This window comes from Tasmannia lanceolata, unplaced genomic scaffold (genome assembly GCF_043159265.1).
Source record: "Tasmannia lanceolata isolate RefF3 unplaced genomic scaffold, GAP_Taslan_0.1 ptg000020l, whole genome shotgun sequence".
NCBI lineage: Eukaryota > Viridiplantae > Streptophyta > Magnoliopsida > Canellales > Winteraceae > Tasmannia > Tasmannia lanceolata.
The window spans coordinates 12,393,257-12,418,842 of record NW_027518697.1 but is presented as its reverse complement, the minus strand read 5'-3'; the positions used below and the strand labels follow the sequence as shown (position 1 = coordinate 12,418,842).

The window sequence follows — 25,586 nt, the reverse complement described above, 5'->3', positions numbered from 1 at the left end:
CGAATTCTTCCGAGCCTTTACCCACATATAAACATTACAAGGATATTTTTTCTTACAAACCTACATTTCAAATGGAATTCAACCTCGCCAAGCCTGCCTGTTCATGAACTCCTACAAGTTCAGAACCGTGCCACACCGGCCTTCTAAGAAATCCTCAAACAATTGTCGTCTCATCAGCGCTATATCTGCCTGACTGAACTCCGGCGGAACGTCACGTGCAAGGCAGTCCATCTCCTTAAGCACAAACAGCCCGCAATCATTGCTGCAAAACAACAACACATCATCGACCACCCTCTTCCACAATAAATTTAAACTTCCAAACTGATTTTAAGTGAACTTTATTACCTGTTGAGTTGTAAGGGCCTCTTCTCGACTTCCACCACTCTAAACTTGCTTACATCGAAGTCCCACATACTTATGTATAGCCGTTCAAGGTATCGTATCTATAAAACAATCCATACAAGCTAAGGATTTTATATACATTGAAATATAACGAAGGAAAGTGGGACGCGAACTCACCAATGGTAGAACATCTCTATAGTAGATCTGCTCTCGCAAGGAGTTGAAGATGTAGAACTTCTCATCCACCATATCGAGGACCAGGAGAATCCAATGGTTAGGGACATGCAGCGGGAATAAGACTCTTTTTAGGGTATCCGGCGGGTAGTCGTTTAATCGTTTCACATACTTCATAAGACTATCTCCGCCAGTGTACTCTTTGTTAGTTAGACAATCCTAAAAACATAATACAAGAGAAGTTAATGGAGTGACGAAAACAAATTCAAACCTTGTGAACAACCACCTCTAAAAAATAACTTGTGATTGGGAATGAAAAACTATCTATTCTTACAAAGAGGAAGGTAGTAATGGCCACACAGGCTCTTTCTGCAGGCTTTCTTTTATTTTCGTCCCGAACGTTTAGATATTCGGCGTATACATTCATAATCTACGTAAAATAACATATAGAGATTTGAGACAAATATCGATGGTGAAAGAATTCAGCTTTAGCATAAATAACCAAATTATTTACCGGAGAACTTAACCACTCATTGGGGTTGTTAAGGATAACCAAGTCCTCAGCACACAGGAAGTCGTCGTTGACCTGTATAACTCGTTCGCTGCAAAACACCTGATAGTTTAGGATTTACAAAGGCTAGATAGTTTAGGATTTACAAATGATAGTTTTGGAAAAGGGCTTAAATCCAATTTACCTTGGGGGAAGCGCAAGAAGCTTTGGGAGCAACCGATGGCATTGCGGGTCTGCCACCAGCAATGCTTTATCATTGACCTTCTTAGTCCCGAAAGCCATATACGGCGTAGTAGTATGTTTAGAGGGTTTAGTTTTCCTCAAACGCAGCCTCACTCCTCTCTCAATACTCCAAATCACTTTTGCCACAGGTTTCAGTGGACTGTCGGGGATGGAAATGACATTCCGTTTTATTTCCTCCTCCAACGAATCGTGGCTGGGGATGACTACCACCCCTCCGTCATCCCGTCCCATCATCTCCCCCTTTCCTTCATCCTGCGATTCGGCCACCCCTCCGTCATCCCCTTCCATCATCTCCCCCTTTCCTTCATCCTGTGATTCGGCCTCCATTCCACCCGAGGCAATGATCCTCTTAAGCTCGGCTATTTCATTTTCATGTCGTACTGACCTCCTTTCAAGGTCTCTAACCCTCTCCACTAACAAATCAAAATCAGCCTTGCTTATAGACACATGGTCTTCCTTCACTTCCCTATCAACATGTCTTTTTCTCCCTGTCCTCCCCTTAAAAGGTATGCTCCTCTGAAAAGTGGAAATGGAAAATTATTAACATATCACTCAGAGAATGTACTATATAGTAATTGAATATAGACTTAAAATTCAGTACCTTACGTAACATATCACTCAGAGACGCTATCGTTTCTTCCTCTAAAATCCGAATGTCTTGGAGGCATTCCTCAACTGTTGGGGCGGTCGCAGAAGCTTCTTTCTTATAAATGTATCAACAATACAGAAAATTTAGATAACTTGAATATAACGACCCTATGCAAGAAAGAGAGTCATTTTCGTTACCTCTCCCATCACAGTATCAGCCTCATCTGCCGTGAAAGATAGCAGGCCCTCTTCTCGAGGAAGAGGTAGTAGGCACCTCACAACCTGAAATCAAATAGTTAATCTCGGTTACAAGAAGTGAGTACTAGGGGAGTACAGACGCTCTAGGTCTTACCTGGGTCTTCTTTAGCCTCCCATCACGGATCTGTCTGATAAAGGCTGCATGGTCAGTCCGCCTTGTATCGATCCCTGTGATCCACTTTAATAGGCGTGGATGTGCATCTGGTGCTGAAGGTGCCCACAAGGTAGTATGCTCAAAGAGCCACACCTGGAATGAAGACAGACAGTCAACCTTTAGAGAAGAAAAAACCAAACTTACAAAAGAGTAATCATGTATATAATATATGTACTCTTCACCTGTAGCACAATAGCGCATCCGGTGATATATCCTGTCTTCCCGTTTTTCGAATATGAATCCAATGAGTCTACCAGGAAGTCGTACACAGGGTATGCCCAAGCAATTCTTCCCACGGCCTCTGCTCCTAAGTAAGGGAAGAGGCAGGATTTTGTCCTGTGATCCACAGGGTCAGCTCGGGCAAAAAGAACACAGCAGCACAGAAGCAGTAACAAATGTCTCACTGTTGCGTGGACGGATGCAATCTCATCCGATCTCGACTCCGCCCTTATAACATCTGCAATCTCACTAAATCTCGCCCAAGCACCGGAAAACCTCCAACCTTCGACCTCCTCTGTCGAATCCCAGTCTATTCGTATTCTATCTCCTACCAAGCTTAGGCCCAATGCCAATGCTAAATCCCTTACCTCAAAGGGGAGTAATATGCCACCTATTTGAAATGCCCTTGACTTGGGTATCCAACATCGCACGAGGACGGTCAAAATTGCCTTGTGCAATTTCAGACCTTCCAAATTAAGCAAGGCCCCAAATGGGCCGCGCTCTAGCATATCGGTATGTGCTTTCCTCAAGTCAAGGGACCTGAAGAATTCGTCAAACTTAGAGGGGCAGCATCTCGACGTAGCATAAGACGCCTGCAAAACAAACCATTATTAGATATATACAACATTTTTAAAAATACAAGGCCTAAAAGAATAACGGAGGCATTACCATGGTTTGATGAGATGATCACTAGGGGGAAAAGATGGAATCAAATCCACTAAATCAGATTTCGACCTGTTGAAACAGAATGTGGTGAAAAAAAGTTAACAACTGCTTTAAACCAACTGATTTCTCAAATATTAAGGGGTTTAAACCAACCTTTAGGGCTTTAAACCATAGATTTAGTAAAACATTAGAGGTTTAAACCAACCTTTAGGGCTTTAAACCATAGATTTAGTAATACATTAGGGGTTTAAACCAACCTTTAGGACTTTAAACCATAGATTTAGTAACACATTAGGGGTTTAAACCAACATTTAGGGCTTTAAACCATAGATTTAGTAACACATTAGGGGTTTAAACCAACCTTTAGGGCTTTAAACCATAGATTTAGTAACACATTAGGGGTTTAAACCAACCTTTAGGGCTTTAAACCATACATTTAGTTACACATTAGGGCTTTAAACCAACCTTTAGGGCTTTAAACCATAGATTTAGTAACACATTAGGGCTTTAAACCATACATTTAGTAAAAACTTAGGGGTTTAAACCAACCTTTAGGCCTTTAAACCAAAGATTTAGTAAATAATTAGGGGTTTAAAGCAACCTTTAGGGCTTTAAACCATACATTTAGTAAAAACTTAGGGGTTTAAACCAACATTTAGGACTTTAAACCATAGATTTAGTAACACATTAGGGGTTTAAACCAACCTTTAGGGCTTTAAACCATAGATTTAGTACAAAATTAGGGATTTAAACCAACCTTTAGGGCTTTAAACCATAGATTTAGTAAACAATTAGGGGTTTAAACCAACCTATAAGACTTTAAACAATAAATTTAGTAAAATATTAGGGGTTTAAACGAACATTTAGGGGTTTAAACCAAAGATTTAGTACAACATTAGGGGTTTAAACCAACATTTAGGGGTTTAAACCAAAGATTTAGTACAACATTAGGGGTTTAAACCAACCTTTAGGGCTTTAAACCATAGATTTAGTAAAACATTACGGGTTTAAACCAACCTTTAGGGCTTTAAACCATAGATTTAGTAATACATTAGGGGTTTAAACCAACCTTTAGGGCTTTAAACCATAGATTTACTAAAAAATTAGGGGTTTAAACCAACCTTTAGGCCTTTAAACAAAAGATTTAGTAAATAATTAGGGGTTTAAACCAACCTTTACGGCTTTAAACCATACATTTAGTAAAAACTTAGTGGTTTAAACCAACCTTTAGGACTTTAAACCATAGATTTAGTAACACATTAGGGGTTTAAACCAACATTTAGGGCTTTAAACCATAGATTTAGTAACACATTAGGGGTTTAAACCAACCTTTACGGCTTTAAACCATACATTTAGTAAAAACTTAGGGGTTTAAACCAACCTTTAAGGCTTTAAACCATAAATTTAGTAAAACATTAGGGGTTTAAACGAACATTTAGGGGTTTAAAAAAACCTTTAGGCCTTTAAACCAAAGATTTAGTAAATAATTAGGGGTTTAAACCAACCTTTATGGCTTTAAACCATACATTTAGTAAAAACTTAGGGGTTTAAACCAACCTTTAGGACTTTAAACCATAGATTTAGTAACACATTAGGGGTTTAAACCAACATTTACGGCTTTAAACCATAGATTTAGTAACACATTAGGGGTTTAAACCAACCTTTAGGGCTTTAAACCATAGATTTAGTACAAAATTAGGGGTTTAAACCAACCTTTACGGCTTTAAACCATAGATTTAGTAAAAAATTAGGGGTTTAAACCAACCTTTACGGCTTTAAACCATACATTTAGTAAAAACTTAGGGGTTTAAACCAACCTTTAGGACTTTAAACCATAGATTTAGTAACACATTAGGGGTTTAAACCAATATTTAGGGCTTTAAACCATAGATTTAGTAACACATTAGGGGTTTAAACCAACCTTTAGGGCTTTAAACCATAGATTTAGTACAAAATTAGGGGTTTAAACCAACCTTTACGGCTTTAAACCATAGATTTAGTAAAAAATTAGGGGTTTAAACCAACCTTTAGGGCTTTAAACCATACATTTAGTAAAAAAATAGGGGTTTAAACCAACCTTTAGGACTTTAAACCATAGATTTAGTAACACATTAGGGGTTTAAACCAATATTTAGGGCTTTAAACCATAGATTTAGTAACACATTAGGGGTTTAAACCAACCTTTAGGGCTTTAAACCATAGATTTAGTACAAAATTAGGGGTTTAAACCAACCTTTACGGCTTTAAACCATAGATTTAGTAAAAAATTAGGGGTTTAAACCAACCTTTAGGGCTTTAAACCATACATTTAGTAAAAAAATAGGGGTTTAAACCAACCTTTAAGGCTTTAAACCATAAATTTAGTAAAACATTAGGGGTTTAAACGAACATTTAGGGGTTTAAACCAAAGATTTAGTACAAAATTAGGGGTTTAAACCAACCTTTAGGGCTTTAAACCATAGATTTAGTAAAACATTAGGGGTTTAAACCAACCTTTAGGGCTTTAAACCATAGATTTAGTAACACATTAGGGGTTTAAACCAACCTTTAGGGCTTTAAACCATACATTTAGTAAAAACTTAGGGGTTTAAACCAACCTTTAGGACTTTAAACCATAGGTTTACTAAAAAATTAGGGGTTAAAAATTAGGGGTTTTCAGAAAACTGATTTTCAAACTGATTTTTGTTTTCAAAACCTCTAATTTTTTGTTTCCCTAAAATCCTAAAAATTTGGTTTTCCAAAAATTTGGTTTCCCTAAAATCCTAATTTTTGGTTTCCCTAATTTTTCAAAACCCTAAAATCCCAAAAAAAAACTGAGAGGGAGAGAGTACCAACCTATGAGAGAGGGAGAGCGACAGGGTGCCGTTGAGAGAGAGGGAGAGCGACAGGGTGCCGTTGAGAGAGAGGGCCGTCGAGAGGTCGAGAGAGAGGGTGCCGTGCCGTCGACGAAGAGGGCCGTCGAGAGAGAGGGTACCGTCGAGAGAGAGGGCCGTCGAGAGGTCGAGAGAGAGGGTGCCGTGCCGTCGACGAAGAGGGCCGGAGAGAGAGAGGGTACCGTCGAGAGAGAGGGCCGTCGAGAGGTCCAGAGAAAGGGTGCCGTGCCGTCGACGAAGAGGGCCGGAGAGAGAGAGGGTACCGTCGAGAGAGAGGGCCGTCGAGAGGTCCAGAGAAAGGGTGCCGTGCCGTCGACGAAGAGGGCCGGAGAGAGAGAGGGTACCGTCGAGAGAGAGGGCCGTCGAGAGGTCGAGAGAGAGGGCCGTCGAGAGGTCGAGAGAGAGAGTGCCGTGCCGTCGACGGAGAGTGCCGGAGAGAGAGAGAGTAAAGAGAGAGAAAGGCCGGAGAGAGAGGCCGGTGATTGCGACAGAGAGAGAGAGAGAGAGAGAGGTGAAAATATCTTTGTCAAAATATCTTTTTACTCATTCCCAAAGTAAAAAAATAAATTCAACAGAGGGGTACTTTGGTCTTAAAACACCCAAACAAGTCACTATCACTCAATATTAGTCATTTTCAAATCTCCCCTCTGGACACGTCATTATCATAATAAAGACCTTTTTTTTGGTCATTTTCTCTATTTTTTTATTTTTTATTTTTTGAAATGATAATATATTAAAAGGGGCCGAGATGGACCACACGAGATAAACAGAGATACAAGAAATAATAAAACAGAACAGCAAAAATACATCAACAAATCGCCCACTTCTCACGGAGGAAGGAAAATGAACCACTCTAACCCTTCCTTAAAAACTCCAGATCGAGCGAGGGAGTCCGCTTCCCCATTTGCTACGCGACGAACATGCTTACAGACGATGGAAGATTTCTCAATAAGATCATCAATTTCCTCAAAGTAGTTTAAAAATCGCCACGGAGGAACCACTTGCCCCAATAACCATCCGATGACATTTGAAGAGTCTCCTTCCACAATTGTCCGATCATAAGAATCCAAACTGAGACGCTTAATCCCCTGATATGCTGCCCTTACTTCCGCTTCAGATGAATTAGATGTTCCAATTGGTCCTGCGAAAGCCCACGACACTACCCCTCGGGAGTCCCTACAAAGGCCTCCGACCCCAGCTGGACCCGGATTCCCAAGACAGGACCCATCAAAATTCAATTTAATATGACCATCAGGAGGGGCTTCCCACTTTAGGCTTATCTTCTCTCAGTGCAGACCTTCACAGCACACAATGTGCCACCCCTCCCAAAGCTCGAAGGCTGAGACAAACTTAAACAAAGGGATACTTTGGACCCAAAAAATGACTAACGCTATAATTTTAGTATATAACCAAAAAGCTGACTTTGTCACCCCTTCGAATACTCTCGAGTTTCGTTCCTTCCAAATAACCCACCACAATGCTATCAAACATAACCTCCAGAGCATCTTACCTTTTTTCCTCCATGGCACAAAATCCCAACTCAAAAATAAATCTGCGAGCGACTTGGGGAAAACCCAACAAATGCCAAATCTGACCAGAATGAGGGCCCAAATCGCCCTTGAAAACTTACAGTGAATAAAAAGGTGATCAATCGATTCCCCATCCTCCATACAGAGCGAATAATGATCCACCAGGCACATGCCCCGTTTTCTAAGAAAATCAATGGTCTGAATCCTCCCATTGCACACTGCCCAACTGAAAAATGAGACCGATGGGGGGCCCAGAAACTTCCAAATACCAGCACAGCTAGGGGACCCAGACGCAGGGAGAAGATGATGATAAAAAGATTTCACTGAAAACATTCCAGAAGCAGTCCAACTCCAGATCCGTTTGTCCACCCCACTCCTTTTTATATAACACCCCTCAATAAGAGTTAGCAGTTGAGAGATTTCCGGTAATTCTCGATCAAAAAAGTTCTGTCGGAAGCAAGGAGTCCAAATCACCTGATTGTGAATTCTCTGGAAGCAATCAGAAACCGTCACTTCTTTGACCAAGGCCACTGAAAACAGCCCCGGAAAAAGCTCCGCCAAAGTTTCAGCGGCGCACCAAGGGTCCAACCAAAATTTGATACGGTCTCCTATGTAAACTCTAAACCGAATGCCCGCCTCAAAATTTTGCTTAAGTCTCAAAATATTACGCCAAATTGATCCTCCTTTTTTACCATACTTATCATCCGAACACCACTTACCTTGTAAGAACCCATACTTGCTCCCTATAACTTTGACCCATAGCGAGGATTGTTCCACACCAAAACGCCATAACCATTTTCCCAACAGAGCACGGTTGAAAGTTTTCAACCTCCTCATCCCCAGCCCTCCATTTTTTAAAGGAACACAAACCTTTTCCCATTTTACTAAAGGAATTCCGCCTTTCGAATTTGACCCACCTCACAGGAATCTTCTTTGAATCCTTCACTTCCTAAATATTATACAAGGCAGTCATGGTTTCCTCTCTTTTGTTATTGAATGGCAAATTATATTAACTATGAATCACCTTCCTTCACCTTTAACTATCAATCACATAGTTACCCTCCACTTGATCCTTCACTTCCTAAATTGCATCTGCAAAATGCCACTGATAACAATCACCTTCCTTCACCTGCCTAATAATGTTGAGAGAATCACCTTCAACAATAAAAGCATTAGAAGGTCCTGATCAATTTGATGAATACCCTTAAGAAAAGCTTGCACTTCCACCATATTGGAATCTTGAACTCCAATGGTTCCAGTAAAAGTCATAGTAACATCACTCTCAGGTCTCAACATTGTGCAATGAACCCCCAAGCCTGTTTGGCTCAGCTTTTGTAAACTGGACCCATCAAAATAAATTTTAAAGAAGCCCCGAGGTGCGGAGACCAACTTAGGGGCTGATTTATTCACCATGACTTCATTGAGCCGAATCTCATCCCAATATCTCTGAAGGAAAGGTTTTCTGAATAACCACGAAACTTTTAAAAAAAATAAAAAAATCCACCACCCATGAGAAGATAGCGAATAAAATATCTTGTTGGATCGATTTCACTTTTTTTTAAATACTTTTGAAAGCTCTACTATATCTTTTCTTTCAGAGGTTCCAAATAGCTGCAACAAATGCGAGCTCCCAAAGAATATGGGCCCTAACTAGTTTCCTCATTTTCTCACTTTATACAGTTTAATGTAATCGAGCTTTGTTGAAATGCTAATGTTATCTTCATTGGAAACTTTTACTACGTCTTGTAGTTATTGGAGTACAATTATCCCCACTGACATTTATTTGCGCACCGTCGTGAATGTAGAGCATCAACTCATCAAGTCTTGGAGATGTGATTCATAGAACACTTATGTGAGTGCATTTATTTAGCAGCAATGTGAGCATGGTTAAGCACAAGCTGTTCTAATTTAGAGGTGCCTGGCCATACTAACTTGCCCAGTTTGAGTTTGAGGAAGATGTTTAAAAGTCAAAATATATCTCCGCTTATTTGCTGTAGTACATGCAATAGCTGTTGTTTGTCACACATTATGGCCCTGTTCGTTTTAGATTTTGACAACCGATTGTGAGTCCTGAACCTATTATTGGACTCAAAATCAAGTTCGCTGTTCGTTTTAGATCTTGATAACCAATTGTGAGTCCTAAACCTATTATTGGACTCAAAATCAATCTCTAAAACGAACCGGGAACTTGATTTTGAGTCCAATAATAGGTTTAGGACTCACAATCAGTTGTCAAAATCTAAAACGAACAGGGCCTAATACTCATGTAACAAACGAGCCAAGTTCTATAGGGTTTATCCACAACATGGCACTTGAAGGACCCATGGGAATTGCACCTTGAGAAGTTAAGGATCTGTTTATGGTGTTAGAGCAAACTGTGTAAGACCACTAGGCCTACATAAGTTTTTGTCCCTTTGTAGATCCTCTCATATTATATGTTGCAGATCTCCCACCCTCTCAAGTTTCTCCCTCTTCAGCCCATCTCTTACAGCTGGCCGGACTACCAAACATGGCAAAAAACAAAGTAAAAATTTACAGTATGATGCTTGGAAGTACTACTTTTTTACAGTATGATGCTTGGAAGTAATTGTGAATCCGAAAAAAATTTGATCCATAGCACCTGCAAAGCACTACATATAGAGATGGCTGGCCCTATTTGCCAAAAATTTACCTTGAAATAGTGGTATTTTAGTCATTTTTGTTGAAATCCAATTTGGCCCAGTTGGTTTGGAGCTATTATATGGTATCCTTTTAAAAAACTGGAATGGGCCCACATAGTTCGATCATGTAAACAATTCCCGTCCTAACTTACATATGCTTTGCTTTAGAAATCATCTCCATATTCCATATGATGATCTTAACCCTCTAATCTGAAGAGACTTATGTGAAAACCTTAAAAATTTTAAAACCTCGTGCTTACATTATGTAATGCACAATCCGTTAACAGATCAGACGGTTAGGATCATTCTATGGGGAGATCGTGGGACCTGCCCCATTAAAACATGAGGTACAATTGTTGGCCCACCTGATGCATGAGTTCCAGTTGAGTTGGTGGAACCCAACCGTATCAAAACTTATCATTGAGCATCATGGGCATTTTAGTCTTTTTATAATGTAATTTTTGTCTTTTCCCATATAAAAAATCTAATCTAGGGCTCTGTTCACTTCTTTTCCCCGGAAAGGAAAGGAAAGGATTTCGTTTTCCTTTCCTTTCCAGGTGACATGGCAGCAGGAAAGGGAATCCAGGGAAACTGTCAAGGGAAAGGTTTCGTTTTCCTTAGAAAGCCTCTTTCCGATATATTTAATCGGAAACTAAATCTCGAATAACAGGGAAAAAGTCAATTTCCACGTCATTTTCAGCTTTAAACAAGAAATTGCACATCTGATATTATTTTTCCCTGGAAAAGAATTGAACACAGAAATTATGTCTTGTCAAGGTCTTATCAAGGAAAAAAAGGCTGTTTTCTGGAAAACAGTACCAGGGAGAAGAAGTGAACAGAGCTTACTTTGTTTGGTTGCCTATTTTTAAGGAGATTGAGGGGAGGAGATCTTCTTGATATTGTTTGGTTGCCTTTTAAGGTCATTGACCACTAGCGCAGTCGGGCGACGGTCGGTGATGTGGCGCGCTCAAGAAATTCTCTCCAAATTTCTTCAAATCGATGAAATTTGTGGAGAAGATCTTGGGGAGATCTTTTTTGCCCTTATCCCAAATCCCCCCAATATTTACAAGACAAACTAAACAATGTTTCTTTCTTCCACCCCTAATCTCCCCGTTGATTGATCTGCTTTAGATCTCTCCTTTAATCTCCCCTTTGACCGCTGGGATATAGATCTCCCAATGAATTACCGACATCCAAACAGAGATGAGTGATAAAATGGACCCCGAGAGAAAGACACATGGGTCGATTTAAGATATTTGGGAGTCGATTTATCACTGCCCAAAATCTATCATGATATTTTGGTCACAAATTGAATGCAGGATAGGATTTTAAAAAGGGGGTTTTACAAAAGAAATCCTCTACTTTGTTCTATTTGCAAAACCAGTCTTCTAGTTTGGCAATTTGCAAAATAGTCATGCCATGAATTTGTGATCAAAAGATTTTTACGGTCTCCTTTTGCAAAGCAAAACCCTTCTCTTAAAAAAATAATAATAACAATAATAATAAAAAAAACTAGAGGCCAGAGTCCAAACCGAGCAAATCTTCTTGGAAACTTCAAAATCAGTCGCAGCTTGTATTTCTCTTAATCTCTTCTCATCTATTGTTCGTGTTTTGGAATACCCAAGTGAAGAGAGCTCTGTCTTTGGTCTCTACAAATTGAAAAGGAAAGATGGAAGAATTGGTCGAGGTACTTCAACATCTTATTCTTTTTTGTCTTCATTTCATCTGGGTTTATTCCATTTAGTGTTTTATTTGTAGAGTAGATTAGTTTGTGAGGAGATTGCAGGTTTTTGGGTTTTCCAGATTATTGGGTCTCTGTTTCTTTTTCTTTTTTCTTGTTTCGTTTTTTTTTTGGGGTTATTGCATAGTGGAAATATTAATGTAATTCATAGTTTAGATCCTTCTGCATGTTAGAGTAAGATCAGATTTGGATAAGTTTTGAGAGTTGGAGAGTTAGGATAGATTTGCAGATGGTTAAGATTAGGATTCTATTTATCTTTTCTTCTTCTTGGGTTTATCTCAAAGTGCTTATTTAAGCACAATTCATTGTTAATGAAAGTATCCCAGATTGATGAAATCCCTAAACTCAATACTGCAATAGTAATTGTTAACATGAATTTTGAATGACTTCTTTTGCTTTTATTAATTCAATAGTTAGGCCTACTTTATTACTTCTTTTATTTTTTCTATGAATTTTTGGACATATGTATGTGTATATATGCATGCATATTCTACCTTGTTTTATTGATGACTGGGGTGTTAAATTTCCATTTGTATTTATGTATGCATGCAGTTCTGCCTGGTTTTGATAATAACTGAGATACTAGGCCTCTATGATAATGGTTGATTACCAGAAAAGTATGTGCTTTTTTTTCTGATCAAGGTAATAAGATCCCATCTTGTAAAACTTATTTAATTTACGTGACAAGGCTCAATGTCCTTCCTTTCTCTGGATTTTATTTGTGATCTGTGTGGATTACTACAATCACTTTACTTGGGCATTTTTTATGAAGAAAAATAGTAAATTGAGCACTTTCTAGATAGTCTGATGACTCTGACCCAATCGCAGAAATACTTGAAAGCAATATGGAATGTCCTCTTTATATTTCTCTATTTCAATACCCGCTTCAATACACAAACTTCATCATTTTTCTCGTGCGAATATATAAATCCAGAATAGAATATGGAACTGTTGAGAAAGTTGCCTTGTTTCCCACCACCGGTTTCCTATTTCTAATAGGATTGTGGGGAGGCAAAAAGGAAAATCTAGAAACTTTGGGTATTAGTTTTTTGTGAGCACCCAAGTATAAAAGGCTTTCGGTTCTTCTCTTGGGTATGGGGCAAAACAAGAGAAGGGAAGCAAGAGGAAGAGAAAAGAAGGGAGAGAGAGAAGGAGAGAGAAAGGGAGAAAGGGAGAGAGAAGTGTGTTTCTTCTAGGGTTTATTTCTCTTGGGTTTTCTTGGGTTCCTCTTGGGTCTTTTTTGGGGTTTTTTTCTTGGGTGAGAGAGCAAGGAAAATATTACGGGTTTGCGGGTTTTGGGTTAATTTATTGTAATCCTTGGGTATTGTTTTCTCATAGCGGAAGATTGTGTTCTCGCCCGTGGATGTAGGCCTTTGAGCCGAACCACGTAAGATCTTGGTGTGCATCTTGTGTCTTGTGTTTATTTTACTTTTCCGTTAATTTGTGGACGATCAGATCGGGTTTGCCAGGCGGATTTTCTCAACAGGCACATTGAGCCTAATACAGAAATGTGCTGTATGATGGACTTTAGTCAGTACATCTAGATTCGCACAATTCGTAAATATCCCATTGCCATCTCTCTCTCTCTCTCTCTCTCTCTCTCTCTCTCTCTCTCTCTCTCTCTCTCTCTCCAACAGTAGGACCGTTTTCAAAAAAAAAAAAACCATGGGTTAATGGGTAAAGAACATTTAGAGCTAGGTTCGGAGGAATTCGTTCCTGGAAAAACAGAGTTGACAGGGGTGTCAGCATTATCACACCGACGGCCCCAGACCTAAAAATTTCACCATGTCTGGTAACTGGAAAGTAAGTTCTTCATTTTCTTCCTCTAAATGCTTTTCATTCGAAAAGTATTCTCCAATTCTTGCATTATGAGTCACCTGGTTTGGTACATCCTGTTTCTACTCAGTTTGGGTTGAGTTGCACAATTTTTGACATTCGTTGCAATTAATGGTATTTGTTAGCTTACGATTGTCTGTAACTATGTTTATCGGCATCTTTTGGTGATTTGCGAGCAATATTTATTAACTTCTCATGCAGAATTTGAACACATACTATCTGCGAATGAAATTGACATAAATCCACAGATAAACTGAGAGTGGGCGTCAGTTACCTAACCTCACAGATCCTTTAGACCAGCCTACTAGTTACTGACATACAACAATATACATGCCTAAGCACCACAGATTTGAATGCGTTGATTGGATACATATATGATAGGTGTTGAAGTATAAATAATTAAATAACACCAACTCTAACAGCTTAAGCTTTTGAAGTAACTGGTAGTTTCTCAATAGGAAGCAAAATAGTAAATTATTATGAGGAAACTCTAGCTCCCCAATGTTCTAGAAGCTGTTGAGTTGGAGATACGAATTTAAGAATAACATTGACATAAGATCAATCTTTGAGACCATGCTTTCCGGTTGGAAAAGTAGTTTGAGAATCCAGGCCAACAAAGTGGAGAGCCCATATGGCTATAATGGAGCCTTTTGTACATGATGTTGGTACAACTCTTCAAGATGAATGTCAAAAATTAGAAGGTGCGGAGTAAAATCGTAAATTGAGAAAATTGCTTTTGCCACTTTTAGTTTAACTATCTGGGACATTTGGCATGATACAACATGTGCATCTTTTAGCTGGAGACCCATAAGCATGTTATTAAATGTAATTGCTCAAAATATCTTGTCATGTCATAGAAGGCAATTGCTCAAAACATCTTGTTTGATATATGCAGTAATCAAGCTCGTGAAATGTAAAGTAGGAGAACTATCTTCAAAGCAGGAGGAGCTATGTGGCATATAATTTACTGCAATTTCAATCCTGATTGCAAAATTGATTTAGGATAAAACCAATGAATATTGGATTAGAGCGAATATTGATGGCTCTCGAGATGAATAGTGTGGGATTTGACTTAATTTTCTCAGATCATCGCGGCAACTTGATTCTAGTATTCTCAGCTAATTCTGAACCGGATCAGCCTATTTCTGTGATCGAACTTTTGGCAATTTTGAAGGCCCTGATGATTTCAGTTATCAAGTTATGAACTCCATATGGATATGAAAAGATCAATGAATGTGAAGCAGGCTATAGATAGAGAAATTGATTGTCCATGAAAATCACTTATCCTTTTTCACCATATTCATTTCTTACTATCCATAGTATGTAGTTGGAAAATTACTCATACATGGAGAACAGTGAAAAGAGGAGAAGATTGGCCATCTAAAGCGCACAACCGTTTGTTTCTTTTCCATATGATACTTTGGTTTTTCTTATGTACCATTCAATAACACAAAAAGAGTCAAATGTATGAAATATTGTAATGCTCTAGCTTTTTCATTAGTGATCAGGTTGGGGTTGTTCCAAACCCCATCTTGCCAATCAGAAGAGAAGAAAAAGGCAGTTCGCTACTTAGCTCATGGATCCAACTAATCTCGATCTTCGTGGTGACCTTGCATGCTTAAACACTATCATAATTTGAATACCATGTTTGCGGTAACAACGCAGGAGGGAATATACCCTGACTTCCTAACTGGCCTTGCATTTGAAACTATTTTGGTTCTTCATTTGTTACTTATAAAAAAGTACTCCCTTGCACAACCCCATTATTGGGATCCGTGGACTCATTTCAGTCACATTTGCTAAAGAAGGGACTTTTTCTTATAACAGAAAATATTTAATTGTTTTCAAAACAAGCCATATTTAATTTCTTCTCTGTCTTGTTTTTCCTGTAAGTTCAGAAGTTTGAATCCACTCTTTTTTTTATATTTAATTATTTAAATTTGAAATTGAACCGTAATCATGTAGAATACATGCTGCTAACTGTTACCATGTTAAACTATAATTGTAGTGCATTCAGTACAATAGGAGTCAGATTCATCATTGGAGTTTTATTTTATTAGTATAGTCCTGCTCATGCAAGATGCCTACACAGTCCTGCTTAAAATGTTTTCCTTCAAGCTGCTGCATGATATAAAAATAGGAACCCAAGTGATTTTTAAACCATTCAAAAATAAAAAAAAGCCATTTGATCTTTAAATATTTTGATGTACAATTTATTAAAAATCAATATGCTAATACTCATAGTTGTCAAACTCTTACGAGTCAACTCTCGTGTCGAGTCGAGTTGCTGGGCTTTCGAGTCGAGTCGCATGGGTGACTCGCCTCTGTTGAAGACTCTTACGAGTCACTGCAAGTCGAGTCGAAAAACTAAGACTCTTACGAGTCAAGTCGAGTTGCTGGGCCTGGGCTTTCTTGTTTTGATAGTTGAAAACTTGGAAGTTGGAACTTAGAACTTTATTATTATTATTTTTGAATTGTAGGTAATTGTATTGAATGCGAAAAAAAGACCGAGGTGGTCAATACAAATAATGAGACGGAAAAAAGAAAAAGAAAGACAAGAACAAGCCCCACTGCAAGGGTCAAGGAAGAACGAATTCAAATAGCTCGTCAACTCTCTCCCTAGAGACACCATCTCTAGCTAGATTATCCGCAACACCATTAGCTGACCGCCTAACATGATGGAAAGATATCGATGCATCCCCCACCCTATCTTGGATCTCATCGAAGATAGAGGCAAATCTCCAAGGGAAGGAACGAGAGCCACTAAGCCACCTTATTACATTAAGCAAGCCTCCTACCACTACCTTATTTAAATCTTCATTCTCAAGATATCTTATTCCTTGGTAGATAGCATGCATTTCAGCTTCATTAGTGTCTTCGACTCTAATGGGACCAGCAATAGCCCATTTCATAGCTCCAAATCATCCCTCAAGACTCCCCCAATTCCGGCAGGACTAGGATTCCCAATGCTAGACCCGTCAAAGTTTAGCTTGAAAAAACCATGTACGGGAGGCATCCCAGTCATGGTCAGTCTTAGGTTTTTGGCCTGAACCACGGCAAATCTCCTTCCAACCATATCATAAATCACGAACGGAAACAAATCTAAAGCAGGGAAAGGTTTTCAACAATGATTAAGATCCAACCAGAACTTAATTATTTTTGTGCATGCAAGTTACAAGCATGTAGTTATTTATATTTTTGGCTTAGTGCTTTATTTATGTGCCATTGGGTTATATTTTTTACATGCTTCCTGTTTTGATATATAATTGTATTTTTTTCAACTAAATTTCCGTTCTTGTCAAAAACTCTTACGAGTCACGAGTCGAGTCGAGTCACAGGTTGACAACTATGCTAATACTGACCTGGTGGTCACGGGTTCGAGTTACGGAAACAGCCTCTCTACAAAGCAGGGGTAAGGCTGCATACATCTAGCCCTCCCAAGACCCCGCAATGGCGGGAGCCTCGTGCACTGGGCCGTCCTTTTTTTTACTACTACTGAAACAGAGAAATTATGCTTAATGCTAATATAAAATTGATGAAAACTGTAAAGTTGCACTAAAGTTGGCAAATATAATTTCATACTTTCCACTTGTCTAACCATTTGATATCTATCATGTATGAAGAACAGTGTACTTCACCCATACCCGAGGGCCATGAGACAAAATGTTGGGGCTGTGGATTGCGCCTTCTTCTTCCATCATATACTCCTATTTTTAAGTGTGGTTGGTGTGGGGCCATAACAAACCTGAATCCACGTAACTGTGAGGTTCGATGGTCTTATCGATGGAGGCGTTTGCGGGACTGGGTCTTTGTCACTATCCTTCTTTTGTTTATGCTCTTTGTGATATGTATGTCACTATGTCCCAAACTTTTGTACTTTTCAATTCATATCTTATGGTCGGCACCTTTTATCTGGGAAAAACTTTGGCATTAGGTATCTGTATTCATATTTTCTATTTTATATTTTTCCCCGGATAATTGCAGGTGGTGGTGTGTGGGCAGCATTCCCACTTCTTTTCTCCATCAGCTTTTTCTGTGGGGTTTTCCACTCCATTATAGTATTTATTTTGTCTGTTAGTACTCTTTCTAGCTTCAGTTTAGCAGCATTTCGGTCTGCTGGGGCACCGGAAAACATGCTATGGGGTAGCTATCCAATAGTGGGAAAAGTTGGCCTTGAAGACTACACTTTCTGTGTGTATTGTGCAAGGCCGAAGTCGCCAAGGACACATCACTGCCGTACATGTGGAATGTGTGTACTGGACATGGATCACCACTGCCCATTTGTAAGTATTGATGACCTCTGTTTTTAATACACTTTGAAGCTAAAGTCTGATCAATGGAGGAATTAATTTCTTAACTTCATTTATTGATTTAATCAATTTCATTTTACTTGAATCCTTGTGGTGAGTGACGATACTGAAAACCTGGGAATATGATGTATCTAGGCTGTTTTGTTTGTGCGTGTGTGTGCGCGCGTGTGCGTGTGTGTGTGTGCGTGCGCGTGCGTATGTTTAAGGCTGCATTGGATCATTCCGCAAACTTTATCCTAATCGTTTAGACAAAATTAACCCTACTATCTTCACTTTTTGAAAATAAGGTATATGGGCATTTAGGTCTCACAAGTTTTTTCCCTCACCATATTATCCTCCCACTCACCATGTTCAAACCCCCACAAGGAAGACTCCATTGGTTATCTGTGGAATGATCTTGGTTTTCACAAGGACAAAGATCCCTTTCTTTCCCGTCTGCAACAATCAATGACGAGATCCCTTTGCTTCTTCTTGCTCTGGCAATGTCTTCTGGCTGCCTCTACAGGTCCATTTTTTTAGCTTTTTTCTGCTCCTCCATCCCAAGCAACATCGTGATCTGATAGGTTCAGTTTGTAGATGAAAACAATAATGTAAAATAATCTAGAATAAAAATAGAGATGTAATAAACTACATTATCCCTAAATGTGAAGTATGATAGGTGGAGTATAAACTTAAATGTGTTGTATGAGTGTTTAGGTAGATAATATGACAATCAAATGAAATATTGTGTGCAACAATCTCAATTAAATCAACTGAATATTTCCTACAAATATAACAATCTCAAACCCGATGTAGAAATTTAAAGATTATTAAGCGTCAATAATTAATCAGTGAATGCAATACCAAGCAAAGAAAGTAAATGAGATTGTCTATTGTATATGTTCCAATAAATACTAGATATTTTTTTTGAAAGATTACATTTTCCATAAATATTGAAATATCATTCGGGACCAGTAGTCCCAACCGGCTTTTACAAATATTAATTGGATACCGGGCACTCCCGGGTTGGTACAAGAAGGGAATAGTAAAATGTGTCCTTCCAAAGGTCATACCTACACTACGCTTCCCTGAGGAACAAGACTAATTACAAACATGATACTACTTCGAAATCCTCCCTATTAGCTCCCGCCTTAGCTAGGGTGTCTGCCACCTCATTTGCCGATCGCCTGCGGTGTTCAATTCTCGGGTTGACTACCCTCATCAGATCCAGTATTTCCGCAACCGCGTCCTGCAATTTCCAAGGACCCTTTGATGTTTCGGAAGCCCAAGCTACCACGTTTGAGGAGTCACCTTCAACTATCAAGGATGTTGATCGTGTTCGAAGGCCCACCGCAAGCCAAAAGTAAAGCTCTGACCACAGCAATAAATACTAGATATGTAGATCTACTTGAGATTTAAACATGAATAGTGAAATAAAAAATAAAATATGAAGCAATATATGGTGAAGTATTGCAATTCTCCGATCCTAGTATGTTTTCCGTGCAATTGATAATGGTGGAACCATTGCGGATGGATGGAGATGTGAGGTTGTCCCTGTGTGATTATCATGAATGGAACTGGTAATGTGATTTGTTTCTGTAATGTGAAAGATGTGAGAAGGGATTGAAAATAGTGTCAATAGTCTTGTAGATAATATTTGACTGTGCCCTTTTTTCTTGTGCAACCAAGTTGAGAGGCAAGAAAGAAAATGTTTGTGAGTCCTTCTTTTCTACTTTTTTTTTATATTTTAAGAAGAGGAGAGGATGAAGATGTTGGGTAAATTCTTCTTTTGTTGAGAGGGAGAGAACAAGATCTCGTCTGAAGGTTTGAGAGAGAGAGAGAGAGAGAGAGAGAGTTATGATGCTAAAAAGGTGAGACAGGTTGAAGGAGAGAGAGAGAGAGAGGGGGGAGGGGGGGTGTAAGTGTGGGTTGATAAATGAGACAATCTAAGGAATAGATTCCAATAAATACTAGATATGATCTACTTGAGGTTTACACAGGAATTATAAAATAAAAAATGAAGTAGTAAATGGTGAAGGATTAAATCTTCTCCAAGCCTAGCGATTTTTGTCCAATTGATGATGGTGGCGCCATTGCGAATGGATGGAGAAGTGAGATTAGGCTGCGGAGGCCCTATGTGAATATCATGAATCGACACCAGTGATATGATGTGTTGAACCAATGCGAAAGATTGAGAGAAGGAAATTAAAATAAGTGATCTATTTGGCAGTATATTTTCAGTCTGACCGTGGTGTGTTGGGTTCTTCCAAGGCAATTTTCTAAAGCTCATTGGTGTGGTTGCTTGCTCCTAGGGGTTTCAAGGGTAAGAACTTGTGGAATTTGTTTTTTGCGGTCTCTATCTGGGGTAATCTGGGAAAAAAGGTAATATGAGAACTTTTGAAGAGTGCTCTGAGAGTGTCTTCTCCATTCAAAGACAAATATTTGCGGTTGTGGTCCATACAGGTCTTGGGATGGGAATAGGTTGAGCCATAATGTCTCAGAGAGACCTCTGGCAAGGGGGTTTCCTCCTTCCCCTGGGTTCTTTAGCTTAATTTTGATGATTCTAGTGTCGGTAATCTAGGATCTTATTAAATCCGATGATAGTGAGACTGTTTGGGCATTTTGGGGGCTGATTGTTATTCAGGATTTAAATGAAGTAGAGGTTCTTGCACTTCTCCACCCTTCTCATCATATTCATCATGAGAAAGTTGATCTTAATCATTGTTGAGGGAGGCTCCCTCAATGTCATTGGTTGGATGAAGGAAAAGAACCTTCTTTGGAGGCTTGCTGATTATCTAGAGAAGAATTTTTATTTTTCTCTGAGGGCTGAGATAATTGTCAGGCATGTTTGGAAGTCCACGACCAGCGATGCAAATCACTTGGCTAGGGATGGTGTGGGTAGAGATCAGATCACGTTCTTTGATTTATGCCCTCTGTGAGGTTGAGGTATTCTTTTCTTGATTTTTTTTCTCTTAATGAGTTTTTGTTTGTTGTTTTAGTCAGCTGTTTGTGGAGGCTTTCTTGGTCCCCTCTTCTGCCTTCAAGCTTTTTATGATTTGTCTTTTATTAAAAAAAAAGGAAATGAAAATAAGTGTAAATAAAAACACTTGTCGAGAATATTTGACGGTGCCCGTTTTTCTTGTGCTACTAAGTTGAGAGGAGAGGAATTCACTGAGAAGTCCTTTTCTTCTTTTCTTGTATTTTAAGAAGAGGTGAGGATGGGGATGTTGCAAAAAAATCTTTCCTTTTGTTTGAGAGAGAGGTGGAGAAAGAGATCATATGAAGGGTTCTTTGAGACAGATAAAGTTGGGTTGCTAAAAAAGGTGAGACGTTTTGAGAGGGTGAGGGAGAAAGGTGCAGGTTGATAAACGAGATAATCAAATGAATAGTTATCGATAAATATTGGATATAATAATTTACTTGAAATTTAAACATGAATAATAAAATTAAAAATGAAGCAATAAATGGTGAAAGACCAAATCTTCCCTAATCCTAGCATTTTTTTTCGTCCAATCAATGATGACGGAGCCATTGCATATGGATGGAGAAGTGGGGTGGACAGTGGAGGTCCTGTGTGAAACTGTGAACGTGTGCATGTGATGTGGTGTTGCCCCGATGCGAAAGATCGAGAGAAAGAAATGAAAATAGTGTAAATAAAGATAGTCTTGTAGAGAATATTTGACGGTGTTCTTTGTTCTCGTGCAACCAAGTTGAGAGAGGAGAGGAAAATGTTAGGAAGTCTTCTCTTTTCTTGTATTTTAAGGAGAGGATGGAGATGTTGGGAAAAATCTTTCCGAGTTTAGAGAGAGAGAGAGAGAGAGAGAGAGAGAGAGATCATCCTTAAATATAAAAGAGAGAGAGAGAGAGAGAGAGAGAGAGAGAGAGAGATCATCCTTAAATATAAATATGAATATGAGGTCCATCTTTATTTTAGTTATAGGATTCTAATTGAGTTTTTTATGAGATTTTGTCATAGGGGTAGAAGTTGTAGAGAAGAGGGTTTTTTTTGTGGCGCCCGCACGCGCGCTCGTGTCTGTGTCTGTGTCTGTGTCTGTGTGTGCGTGTGTGTCTGTGTCTGTGTGTCTGTTTCTTCTAGTTTTACTTACACACTAATATAAAAGTTTCTATATTTTAAGGTTTTGTGTCCACAAGAGCCCATATTTAGGTTGTCTTAAAAGAGTCTATAATCTTTGAAGAGGCCTATAAATATGATGTAAGGCCTTAGGGCCATCCTTATGTTACGATTTTGATTAAAGAAAAACTCTTACCTTTGCTCAAGCCTTGAATGAGTGATTTTCCAATGATCTTGGTGTGATTCCTTAATCCTCCCCTAGACTTCTATCCTTGTGGTCTTTCATCTTTCATAGGTACTATCTAAGCCTTTGTATTCTCTTTTTTGTTGGAAACTTAAAATTCCATCAACGACCGTGTTTTTAAGATTCTGAAGTTCCTTGGGGTCATATCGACCATCGGATGGTGTGAACTTCCTTTTTTTTGTGGATTTTGAATCTTAATGTTCCCATAAATGCTAGGATTTACTATTATCATTTAGTGGATCAATATGAACATATCTGATTTTAAGACAAATTGGCTTGAGTTGATCTCGACCATCAGATTTATAGATTGGTTGATCTCAAGATCCAATGATCGGATTTGATTGATTTCACCTTGAATTATTAAGAGTAATCCAAATCAAAGATTTCAAGACATGAAAGCTAAATTTGAAGCTATTTTTGAAAGTTCATACAACTCCTAGACTGACTGGATTTGGGTGGACTTTTGCATAGCTGACAGTTAAAGTGCTTTCCTCTATTAGTTTTGCACCATTTTTACTGGACCGGAGCAACAAAAACTAGTATTGGATAATATTTTTCAGGAATTTTATTTCCTTCCCTATTGGTTCTATATTATTTTTGGTATCACAGCTCGGATGTCTACTCATAGTAGTGGGATCTTTAGGGAAAATTCACGTAGAAGTTTTTGAGTTTAGCAGAAATAATGATGCACAAGTATGCCCTTGACTTTACCATCGATGACTTGCTAGCATGGATTTCAATTTCGGTCATTTCGGCCGAAATTTTTACAATTTTGGTCAAAATGACCAAATTTTGGCTGAAATCCAAACCAAAATTTCAGATTTCGGTCCCAACCGAAATCCGAATTTTGGCCGAAATTTAAAACCATGCTTGCGATTTCCTGGCTTTTTGTTTGTTTAGTCATTTGCACAATGCATGTACCAGTTACTAATTTCTGAAGTTCTTAGTTCTTTATTGCAGTTTATAGCTATCCTTACACTGCCCACATTTCTGCAGATTGGTAATTGTGTGGGAGCCGCGAACCACCGCCATTTCATTGCATTCCTATTCTCTGTAGTCATCAGTACCGCCTATGTTTCCATTGTGTCTACATATGCTGGCTTTCATATCTGGCCTCCTTTGGTTTATGAGTCACTTGACCCTTTAAACATCTTTAGCACAGCAGCCGCTTTAAGAGCATTGAAGGCAGTTGTTCAGGCCTTTCTGAGCTCCGCACTACTTTTATCGCCCAGAGGACTTGTTCTTTTATATCTTCTAATTGCAAGTCTTTCCGTGGAGATCGGTATCAGCGTTCTTCTGTGGCAGCAGCTCAGATTCATCTATGAGGGGAAGACTTACATAAATCACATAAGCTCATTGAACATTGGGAATGTAGAAAGTGGGTGGCAGAATATTTTTAGATTCTTTGGTTTTCCACATCGGGCTTCGCGATTCCTACTGGGTTCTTCAAATGCCGGAAAAAGTCACAAAAAATGACAAAGTTCTTCTTGCATGGATAACCAATATCTTTGTATCATTTTCCTTCTCATTTCTGTTACCATTCATTTGAACTTAACGTGTTGTATCATAGATGTTGCTGAGGCATAGACGAAGTCTTTACTTAGTGAGTTGTGATTTATTTAGTGTTCCATCAAGTGTTCTATGTATACCAGAGACTACTAATAAGATGGAAGTGATAAAAGTATGTGGGCTTACTTTCTAACTTGGCATGCATTAATTCCTTTAGCATTTAACTCATACTGATTATTTCTATGCAGGCACACCCTTTTTTTAATAACCAAAACGTATTAAACTCGTTTTATTGATTGTTAGTTTTTTTGCGTTTCCGTTTATCTGACGATTTTTACCCTTTTTTTTGTCGTCTCAGGTTTTGCTAACTAAGTTTTGGATATAAGGGGGGGAATTTTTTCCCTGAAATGTTAGTATTCCACTGTTTTGCAAATTGAATTTTCAAATTTTTTTCCAAAATACAAAATTTACCCTGCTTTCTAGGAAGATTGCATTCCCTACTGGACCCTGGAATTTCTCCTTCCATTAGAAAGAATGAGCAGGCTCGGTTTTGAAAGGCTTGAATTGAACTCAATGTGGCCGATTTGTTTTTGGATTTTGAAAACCGATTGTGAGTCCCAAACTGATTATTGGGCCCAAAATGTAATCTGTGCCTATAAAAAGCTATGAAATGGCCCCAAGAGAAATGAATAGTTGCCATGTTGATGTTTATGGCTCTAGCATTTGAACTAGGGCACGTAGTAACAAAGTTTGGATTTGGGATGAACTGAGGTGAGGGGGCGTTTGGTTGCAGGGAAAAAGAACAGCTATGACAAAATATTCCATGAAAAATAAAATTCTTGGGGCTTGTAGGTTTGCAATTTTCGTTAATAACAAGGGATATTTTATTTTTTGGAAAAAAAAAATTCATGGAAATGAGTTACCCAAATGCTGAAAAATTCATTTTCCATGGAAATTCATGGAAATGAGCCTATGGCTCTGTTCACTTTTTTTCCCTGGTGCTGTTTTCCCTGGAAAACAGCCTTTTTTTTCCCTGACAAGACTTTGACAAGACAAAATTTCTGGGTTCACTTCTTTTCCAGGGAAAACTATTATCAGATGTGGAATTTCTTATTTAAAAGCTAAAAATGACGTGAAAATTGACTTTTTCCTTGTTACTTGAGATTTGCTTTCCGATTAAATATATTAGAAAGAGGCTTTCCAGGAAAAACGAAGCCTTTTCCTCTGGATTCCTTTTCCTTCTGTCATGTCACCTGGAAAGGAAAGGAAAACGAAATCCTTTCCTTTACTTTCCGGGGAAAAGAAGTGAACAGAGCCATAAAGAATAGTAAAGAAATGTTGGAAAAGATTTCAGGAAAAATTAGGAGAAATTGCATCTTATTTTTCTATTTGCTATGTATATATCTTCTAGCCATGAAATGATGATTAAGTCATGTGTTTGCTAGATTAGGAAGTAAGTTCAATTTTTTATTTTATTTTTTTGAATTTCCCGCTAAATTTACAAATGATATATGGGAAAGAAATGAATTAATAGGTATTTCCAAGAAATTTTATTAATAGGCTATTAGGGAATTTTGGGGCGCTGCACGATGTAGTAGATCCAGGAAGATGGACGCTTTCGATCACTTGAAAGATAGCAAAAACAATTACAAAAACGATATTGCCACTCTATCTTAAT

The 25,586-nt window shown here is 38.5% G+C and overlaps 1 protein-coding gene and 1 long non-coding RNA gene across 2 annotated transcripts; one reads left to right on the top strand and one right to left on the bottom strand.

Annotated features, from left to right (window-relative positions):
- Positions 1-205: 205 nt before the first annotated feature.
- Positions 206-855, bottom strand: LOC143855006 (uncharacterized). The gene is made up of 3 exons (XR_013237652.1): positions 520-855; positions 346-443; positions 206-262 (listed from the first exon to the last, which is right to left on the bottom strand). It is a non-coding gene; the product is annotated as an uncharacterized LOC143855006 (long non-coding RNA).
- Positions 856-11,514: 10,659 nt separating this feature from the next.
- On the top strand, positions 11,515-24,101 carry LOC143854402 (protein S-acyltransferase 11-like). The gene is made up of 4 exons (XM_077364365.1): positions 11,515-11,904; positions 17,423-17,642; positions 17,779-18,077; positions 23,396-24,101. The coding sequence occupies exons 1-4, from the start codon at positions 11,887-11,889 to the stop codon at positions 23,873-23,875; spliced, it is 1,017 nt and encodes a 338-aa protein (XP_077220480.1). The 5' UTR covers positions 11,515-11,886; the 3' UTR covers positions 23,876-24,101.
- The last annotated feature ends 1,485 nt before the right edge of the window (positions 24,102-25,586 follow it).